This window comes from Leucoraja erinacea, unplaced genomic scaffold, assembly GCF_028641065.1.
Source record: "Leucoraja erinacea ecotype New England unplaced genomic scaffold, Leri_hhj_1 Leri_67S, whole genome shotgun sequence".
NCBI lineage: Eukaryota > Metazoa > Chordata > Chondrichthyes > Rajiformes > Rajidae > Leucoraja > Leucoraja erinaceus.
In genome coordinates, this window is record NW_026576597.1 from 52,501 (window position 1) to 61,824 (window position 9,324).

The window sequence follows — 9,324 nt, forward strand, 5'->3', positions numbered from 1 at the left end:
GAGGTTGCGTCGGCGAGTGAGAAAGATTGGGGCGGGGGCAGTGGAGGAGGAGGGGGGTGATGGCGAGACAGGGGAGAGAGAGAGAGAGAGAGAGAAAGTACAGTCATGTTATCTGAGGAAGTAAAGGATTTATTTGAAGTGTTATCAGTGCCAATTTGATAAGGAAAATACAATATCACTGTACTACTGAATCATAACATTTAGATTTTATCATCAAGAATAACATTCAACTGTGAATAAATATGTCCTTTCTTGTGAAAAAAAAGAGAGAGAGAGAGAGAGAGAGAGAGGGGGGGGGGGGCTATTGTGCTGCAAGAACGTGTAGCATCAATAAAGGGCTATAGGCCTATTGCAGGTTTATGTACAGGGACATATCTATTCATGCTCTACACTTGTATTTATATTGATGCATTTAAAATATGTTTTATACTTTGGCAATATAACAATGTGTGTGTGTGTGTGTGTGTGTGTGTGTGTGTGTGTGTGTGTGTGTGTGTGTGTGTGTGTGTGTGTGTGTGTGTGTGTGTGTGTGTGTGTGTGTGTGTGTGTGTGTGTGTGTGTTTGTGGTGTGTGTGTGTTTGTGGTGTTGTGTGTGTGTGTGTGCGTGTGGGGTGTGTGTGTGTGTGTGCTGTGTGTGTGTGTGTGTGTGTGTGTGTGTGTGTGTGTGTGTGTGTGTGTGTGTGTGTGTGTGTGTGTGTGTGTTACAGAGTGAGGGGGTTATAGAGTGAGGGGGTTACAGAGTGAGGGGGTTATAGAGTGAGGGGGTTATAGAGTGAGGGGGTTACAGAGTGAGGGGGTTACAGAGTGAGGGGTTACAGAGTGAGGGGTTAGTGAGAGGGTTATAGAGGGGGGGTTATAGAGTGAGGGGTTATAGAGTGAGGGGGTTATAGAGTGAGGGGGGGTTACAGAGTGAGGGGGGGTTATAGAGTGAGGGGGTTATAGAGTGAGGGGGGGTTATAGAGTGAGGGGGGTATAGAGTGAGGGGTTTAGAGTGAGGGGGTTCTAGTGAGGGGGTTATAGAGTGAGCAGGGGTTGAGGGGGTTTATAGAGTGAGGGGGTTACAGAGTGAGGGGGTTATAGAGTGAGGGGGTTACAGAGTGAGGGGGTTATAGAGTGAGGGGGTTATAGAGTGAGGGGGTTACAGAGTGAGGGGGGTTATAGAGTGAGGGGTTTATAGAGTGAGGGGGTTACAGAGTGAGGGGGTTATAGAGTGAGGGGGGGTTACAGAGTGAGGGGGGGTACAGAGTGAGGGGGTTCTAGAGTGAGGGGGTTATAGAGTGAGGGGGGGTTTATAGAGTGAGGGGGTTATAGAGTGAGGGGGGTTACAGAGTAAGGGGGGGTTAAGCGGGGAGGGGGTTAAAAGAGCGAGGAGAAAATTGGGGGTTACAGAGTGAGGGGGTATAGAGTGAGGGGGTTATAGAGTGAGGGGGTTACAGAGTGAGGGGGGCAAGCGGGCAGGGGGTAAAGAGCGAGTGGGAAATTGGGGGGTTACAAGTGAGGGGGAGCTATCGGGGGGGGGGCTAAGATCAAGGGGAGAGTGAGGGGTTACAGAATGAGGGGAAGGTTCCAGGGAGAGCGGGCTCCAGATACACTGCCGGGAGCGCAGTCTGCTCTCAATGCTGGAGGCGACACTCCACAGATCTGGCTACGGGAGGTTGCGTCGGCGAGTGAGACAGATTGGGGCGGGGGCAGTGGAGGAGGAGGGGGGGGGGGGGGGTGATGGCGAGACAGGGGGAAAGGGTAGGGATGTATGTGTGGCCTCCAATAAGGCTGAGGTTACAGTGGGGAAGTTACAGAGAGAGGCACAGTGAGGGAGGAAGCAAGTGAGAGGGGGGCGTGGAGAGACGGAGATAGTGACGGGGTTGGACGGGGAGGAAGGGAAAGGCAGGGAGAGCGAGTGAGGGAACGCGAGGTGGTTGGGGAGAGCTTGAGGGGCGAGGAGAGGGGGCGAGAGCGAGACAGACAGATGGAGTACAGGGATAGACCGTGTGGGGCGAGGAAGCAGGGAGGGAGAGAGTAAAACGAGAGGGCAATGAGAAAGGGAGAGCGGAGAGTGACAGTGAGAGAGGGGGGGGGGTGTGAGAGGGAAAGAGAGGGTGAAAGGAGAGGAGAGAGTTAGGGTGGTGAGGGAGAGAGGGAGCGGCTATGAAGGGGAGAGAGGGAGTGTGATATAACCATATAACCATATAACAGCACGTAAACAGGCCATCTCGGCCCTTCTAGTCCGTGCCGAACACATAATCTCCCCTAGTCCCATATACCTGCGCTCAGACCATAACCCTCCATTCCCTTCCCGTCCATATAACTATCCAATTTATTTTTAAATGATAAAAACGAACCTGCCTCCACCACCCTCACTGGAAGCTCATTCCACACAGCTACCACTCTCTGAGTCTCTGAGTTAAGAAGTTCCCCCTCATGTTACCCCTAAACTTCAGTCCCTTAATTCTCAAGTCATGTCCCCTTGTTTGAATCTTCCCTACTCTCAGTGGGAAAAGCTTTTCCACGTCAACTCTGTCTATCCCTCTCATCATTTTAAAAACCCTCTATCAAGTCCCCCCTTAACCTTCTGCGCTCCAAAGAATAAAGCCCTAACTTGTTCAACCTTTCTCTGTAACTTAGTTGCTGAAACCCAGGCAACATTCTAGTAAATCTCCTCTGTACTCTCTCTATTTTGTTGACATCCTTCCTATAATTAGGCGACCAAAATTGTACCCCATACTCCAGAATTGGCCTCACCAATGCCTTGTACAATTTTAACATTACATCCCAACTTCTATACTCAACCTCCGCCATTCCAACCAGCACCGCCATTCAATGTGATCGTGGCTGATCATCCCCAATCAGTACCCCGTTCCTGCCTTCTCCCCGTATCCCTTGACGCCGCTATTTTTAAGAGCCCTATCTAGCTCTCCCTTGAAAGCATCCAGAGAACCGGCCTCCACCGCCCTCTGAGACAAATAATTCCACAGACCAGAGTGAGGAGGATTACAGAGTGAGGGGTTTAAACTGAGGAGGTTAACAAAGTGAGGAGGGTTACAGAATGACGCCGTTACAGGGTGATGGGGTTATAGAGTGAGGGACTTAAACAGTGAGGAGGTTACACGGTGAAGGGAGGGGTTAGCGAGTGGGGAGGTTGCATGGTGAAGCTGGTCTAGAGGGGCAAGAGTCATAGTGTCAAAGAGTGAAACTGGCCCTTCGCCCAACCTGCCCACACGGGCGAACAATGTCCCAGCTACACTAGTTCCACTTGCCTGCGCTTGGTCTATATCACTCCAAACCTGCCCTATCCTTGTATCTGTCTTAATGTTTCTTAAACCCTCTCTGGCTGCAAGTTCCATACACCCACCATGATTTGTGTGAAAGATTTACCTCGGATTCCTAGTAAACCTTTTCCCCTTCACCTTGAACCTATGTCCTCTAGTCCTCGATTCCCCTAATATCGAAAATAGACTCTGTGCATCTGCACGAAATAGACTCTGTGCATCTATGTGGATAAATGTGAGGTTATCCATTTTGGTGGCAAAAACGGGAAAGCAGACTATTATCTAAATGGTGGCCGATTGAGAAAGGGGGAGATGCAGCGAGACCTGGGTGTCATGGTACACCAGTCATTGAAGGTAGGCATGCAGGTGCAGCAGGCAGTAAAGAAAGCGAATGGTATGTTAGCTTTCATTGCAAAAGGATTTGAGTATAGGAGCAGGGAGGTTCTACTGCAGTTGTACAGGGTCTTGGTGAGACCACACCTGGAGTATTGCGTACAGTTTTGGTCTCCAAATCTGAGGAAGGACATTGTTGCCATAGAGGGAGTGCAGAGAAGATTCACCAGACTGATTCCTGGGATGTCAGGACTGTCTTATGAAGAAAGACTGGATAGACTTGGTTTATACTCTCTAGAATTTAGGAGATTGAGAGGGGATCTTATAGAAAGTTACAAAATTCTTAAGGGATTGGACAGGCTAGATGCAGGAAGATTGCTCCCGATGTTGGGGGAAGTCCAGGACAAGGGGTCACAGCTTAAGGATAAGGGGGAAATCCTTTAAAACCGAGATGAGAAGAACCGTTTTCACACAGAGAGTGGTGAATCTCTGGAACTCTCTGCCGCAGAGGGTAGTTGAGGCCAGTTCATTGGCTATATTTAAGAGGGAGTTAGATGTGGCCCTTGTGGCTAAGGGGATCAGGGGATATGGAGAGAAGGCAGGTACGGGATACTGAGTTGGATGATCAGCCATGATCATATTGAATGGCGGTGCAGGCTCGAAGGGCCGAATGGCCTACTCCTGCAGCTAATTTCTATGTTTCTATGTTTCTATAAACCAGCTGGTGGCCTCAATGTTGTGGTACCGGCTGGCCACTTTGGTCCCGCCCTCTTTATTTGTCACCATGACCCAGAGAAGGTTGGTGAACTTCTTCTGGGGAGGGAAGAATAATTGGGGCTCGGCTGTGGTTCTGAGTCTCCCGTTGGAGGAGGGCGATCAGGCGTTGGTTTGCGTCGTAACCAGGTGGCAGATCTCCGTCTCAGGACCCAGCGGAGGTATATGTTTTCCGAGTGTCCTCCTAGATGGCACGGAGCTGGCGATGTACTTTTCCCACCTCCAGCTCCCGGTAGCGGGTATCAGTGGTCACATAGAAACATAGAAACATAGAAATTAGGTGCAGGAGTAGAGGCCATTCGGCCCTTCGAGCCTGCACCATTCGCCATTCAATATGATCACGGCTGATCATCCAACTCAGTATCCTGTACCTGCCTTCTCTCCATACCCCCTGATCCCCTTAGCCACAAGGGCCACATCTAACTCCCTCTTAAATATAGCCAATGAACTATGGCCTCGACTACCCACTGTGGCAGAGAGTTCCAGAGATTCACCACTCTCTGTGTGGAAAAAAGTTCTTCTCATCTCGGTTTTAAAGGATTTCCCTCTTATCCTTAAGCTGTGACCCCTTGACCTGGACTTCCCCAACATCGGGAACAATCTTCCTGCATCTAGCCTGTCCAACCCCTTAAGAATGTTGTAAGTTTCTATAAGATCCCCTCTCAATCTCCTAAATTCTAGAGAGGCGGGAGTTGCCTAGCTTTTATCGAGGTCCATCTACATCAAGCCAGTAATCTGGTGATCTTCAGCCTGGGCGCTGCTCCACAGGGGCAGGTGGGGGGGACGGGGGGGGGTCTTGTGGCTGCGAGGATGTATGGCCCTCACACTGTCACGGTGGCTATGGAGGAGAGGCGTGCGCGTCAAATAGATTTCGGCCCAGCTTACTCCCGCTCCGTCGGAATAGTTCATAGGACCGACGGCCCGGTCCCTTCCCGAGAGCCGGCCCCACGCAACATGAACCGCCTTTCCGAGATGCCCAGCCGCCGAGAAGCCCGTACTGTACAGGCTGTTCCTGCACACTCTGCACTTCCTCGCCCTTGTCATCCATCCAGGACACGTCCTGGCGGTCCGTGTTACCACCTGACGGCGGGAGTGGTGCTCAGTGGAGGTGGAGAGTGTTGCACATGGCTGTGCCCTGTAACATATACTTGAGCCGGTTCACGGACTCGCCAGCCGCCTGTCACTTCTTCCCACCCTGCTTCCTGTAAAGACTCTATTCCCTACATCTACGAGTGACTATTTACATCAATGCCCAGACAACTAACCAACAAACATGGACGTCTTTGAAGTGTGGGAGCAAATCGAAGCTTTCCGAAGAAAACCCACACGGTCACGGGAAGAACGTTCTAACTCCTTAGAGACACCATCCGTAATAACCATATAACAATTACAGCACGGAAACAGGCCATCTCGGCCCTACAAGTCCGTGCCGAACAACATTTTTTCGCTTAGTCCCACCTGCCTGCACTCATACCATAACCCTCCATTCCCTTCTCTTCCATATGCCTATCCAATTTATTTTTAAATGATACCAATGAACCTGCCTCCACCACTTCCACTGGAAGCTCATTCCACATCGCTACCACTCTCTGAGTAAAGATGACCAGGGTCGAACCCGGGTCTCTGGCGCTATGAAGCAGCAACGCTACCGCTGCGCCACTGTGTGAACTTGGGGATGCCGTGAATATAAATATTACAGAATCATTCTCTAAATGTAGTCAGTGAACATGGCGATAGTGCACGAGACAGACAAGACTTTATTACAAATTTAAACTGTTAAGTTAAACTTTGTGGCGATATCCAGCTAATTCATTAACGTCACCGTTCTTTAATTAATCTGATCATTAGGCTAAAAGGGTACTTGAGTATATACTTCAGTTCCGTTCTGTATTTGGTCTGAGCCACGGCATAAATAAATGTGTTTGTACAGGGGCTCAGAAGCTGCAACATATATCCTATCTTTTCCATAACTGCGAGGGAGTGGCTGGAATCGGAGCGGAAGTATTGAGCGTCTGAAACTTTTACACATATGAAATAAGCCGCGGCGACAAACCACAGTAATAGAAAACTACCAGATATGGCCAGCAATAATATGATGGATTTTGTTCGGTTCTGCGCCTCTTGGTCGTTCTGGTTATCAGGCGTTTTGCTGCTGCGCAAATTCTTCCGGATTTTGCTGGCGACTAAAATGTACCTGATTGTCAGAGCATTGAAGAGCAAAATCAGAAGGAATGGAGCGAACGGCGTTAAGATGGTGTCAGTCCACGAATAGGCCAGCCACCCCGGAGCGGAGTAGAAAAGAGGTTTCAGCGAGCAGTGCCTCGGTACCCCGTCAACTACATCCCGAGGTTCGAAAGCTAAATATATCGGCATGTTTTCTGCAACGCAAAGCAGGCTAGCTGTAGCTATGACGACGGCCGCTGTTCTTGCGGTGCAGTATCTGCTCCTCAGCTTCTGACAGCTGATGGCCACAAACCGGTCGAAGGTGAAGCAGACCGTTAACCAAACGGAGCTGTCAACTGTTACGAAGCCCAGGATATAGGTGGAACTGCAGACGACTGTGTGTTTCAGCAATGAATGGGGGAAATACGTGGCGCTAATCTCCAGCAGTACTACCGTGAATATCAGGACGAGGAGATCTGCCACCGCCATCGCCAGCAGGTACCGGGTGATGCACGGGGAGAGACCGCACTTCCCACGGAGGAGAATTACAATCGTCAACATGTTCGCTGAAAGACATAACATCCCAGAATTGTCAGGTATGTTGAATGGACATGCACGGATTCCACGTGAAGAGAAAGCACAAAGCAGGCAGTTATGTTCCATACCATATAACCATATAACCATATAACAATTACAGTTGTTACAGAGTGAGGGGTAACATGGACAATAGACAATAGACAATAGACAATAGGTGCAGGAGTACAACATTCGGTCATTCGAACCAAATAACAATAACAGCACGGAAACAGGCCATCTCGGCCCTACAAGTCCGTGCCGAACAACTTTGTTTCCCTTAGTCCCACCTGCCTGCACTCATACCACAACCCTCCATTCCCTTCTCATCCATATGCCTATCCAATTTATTTTTAAATGATACCAATGAACCTGCCTCCACCACTTCCACTGGAAGCTCATTCCACACCGCTACCACTCTCTGAGTAAAGAAGTTCCCCCTCATATTACCCCTAAACGTCTGTCCCTTAATTCTGAAGTCATGTCCTCTTGTTTGAATCTTCCCTATTCTCAAAGGGAAAAGCTTGTCCACATCAACTCTGTCTATCCCTCTCATCATTTTAAATACCTCTATCAAGTCCCCCCTTAACCTTCTGCGCTCCAGAGAATAAAGACCTAACTTATTCAACCTATCTCTGTAACTTAGTTGTTGAAACCCAGGCAACATTCTAGTAAATCTCCTCTGTACTCTCTCTATTTTGTTGACATCCTTCCTATAATTGGGCGACCAAAATTGTACCCCATACTCCAGACTCGGGAGAAACATTTAATTTACTTTAATTTACAGTTTAATACAGCGTGGAAACAGGCCCTTTGCGCACCGTGTCCGCACATTAAAGTGTCCGCCGGCAGTAAAGAAAGTGAATGGTATGTTGGCTTTCATTGCAAAAGGATTTGAGTATAGGAGCAGGGAGGTTCTACTGCAGTTGTACAGGGTCTTGGTGAGACCACACGTGGAGTATTGCGTACAGTTTTGGTCTCCAAATCTGAGGAAGGACATTATTGCCATAGAGGGATTGCAGAGAAGGTTCACCAGTCTGATTCCTGGGATGTCAGGACTGTCTTATGAAGAAAGACTGGATAGACTTGGTTTATACTCCCTAGAATTTAGGAGATTGAGAGGGGATCTTATAGAAACTTACAAAATCCTTAAGGGGTTGGACAGGCTAGATGCAGGAAGATTGTTCCCGATGTTGGGGAAGTCAAGGACAAGGGGTCACAGCTTAAGGATAAGGTGGAAATCCTTTAAAACCGAGATGAGAAGAACTTTTTTCACACAGAGAGTGGTGAATCTCTGGAACTCTCTGCCACAGAGGGTAGTTGAGGCCAGTTCATTGGCTATATTTAAGAGGGAGTTAGATGTGGCCCTTGTGGCCAAGGGGATCAGGGGGTATGGAGAGAAGGCAGGTACGGGATACTGAGTTGGATGATCAGCCATGATCATATTGAATGGCGGTGCAGGGTCGAAGGGCCGAATGGCCTACTCCTGCACCTAATTTCTATGTTTCTATGTTTCTATTAACACGCGCTGGGGGCAATTTCACATTTTACGTTGATACCAAGCCAATTGTATGGGGGAAACCGAAGATCTCGGAGACCCACGTAGGTCACGGGGAGAAGGTTCAAACTCCGTACAGACAAGTACCGGCATTCAGGATCGAACCCGAGTCTGTGACGCTGCAAGGCACAACTCTACCGCCACGCTACCGTGCCACCCCAGCGTCACCTATTACCTTTCTCCAGAGATGCTGCCAGACCCGCTGACAAACTCAAGCTCGGAGAAGTGTCGACGTTAGTGAATAATAAGTGGTCGCGGTGACTTACCAGGTATGCCGATCACAGCAAGAACATGGTAGTAAATGTCTTCTATCAGAGCAAGTACATGACGCCCCATTTTACGACGTATGGCGGCAAGGCAACGCAAGTGGCCACATCACACGCTCATTTATAATACGTGTGGTTCGTCCCAAATGGGACAATTAGTTTACAGGATCAATGACGTTTGCCCATTGAACAAAGAGGCTTGCAAATGAGTTTGTGCTATAATTTCTTCAGGGAAATCTTGAATCAAATTTCCCGCGGGATTATTTTAGAAAATTGAATTGTGAAATACACGCTGTGCTTTGGAGGACTGCATTCGTTGAAATAAATAACATTAAAGACGATTTATTCACGAATTTGTTTTTTTATGTAAACCAACTTCTTAAGCAAAAAA

General features: G+C 48.7%; 1 protein-coding gene across 1 annotated transcript in view; it reads right to left on the reverse strand.

The window, feature by feature from the left end:
* LOC129694458 (uncharacterized) overlaps nt 1-9,003 on the reverse strand; it is a 26,934-nt gene extending 17,931 nt beyond the window's left edge. The window contains exons 1-3 of the mRNA XM_055631175.1: nt 8,934-9,003; nt 6,302-7,102; nt 5,259-5,453 (exon numbers count right to left, since the gene is read on the reverse strand). Of these exons, the coding sequence (XP_055487150.1) occupies nt 5,259-5,453; nt 6,302-7,102; nt 8,934-9,003 (1,066 nt within the window). The remainder of the gene's footprint in view (nt 1-5,258; nt 5,454-6,301; nt 7,103-8,933) is intronic.
* Nucleotides 9,004-9,324: the final 321 nt, after the last annotated feature.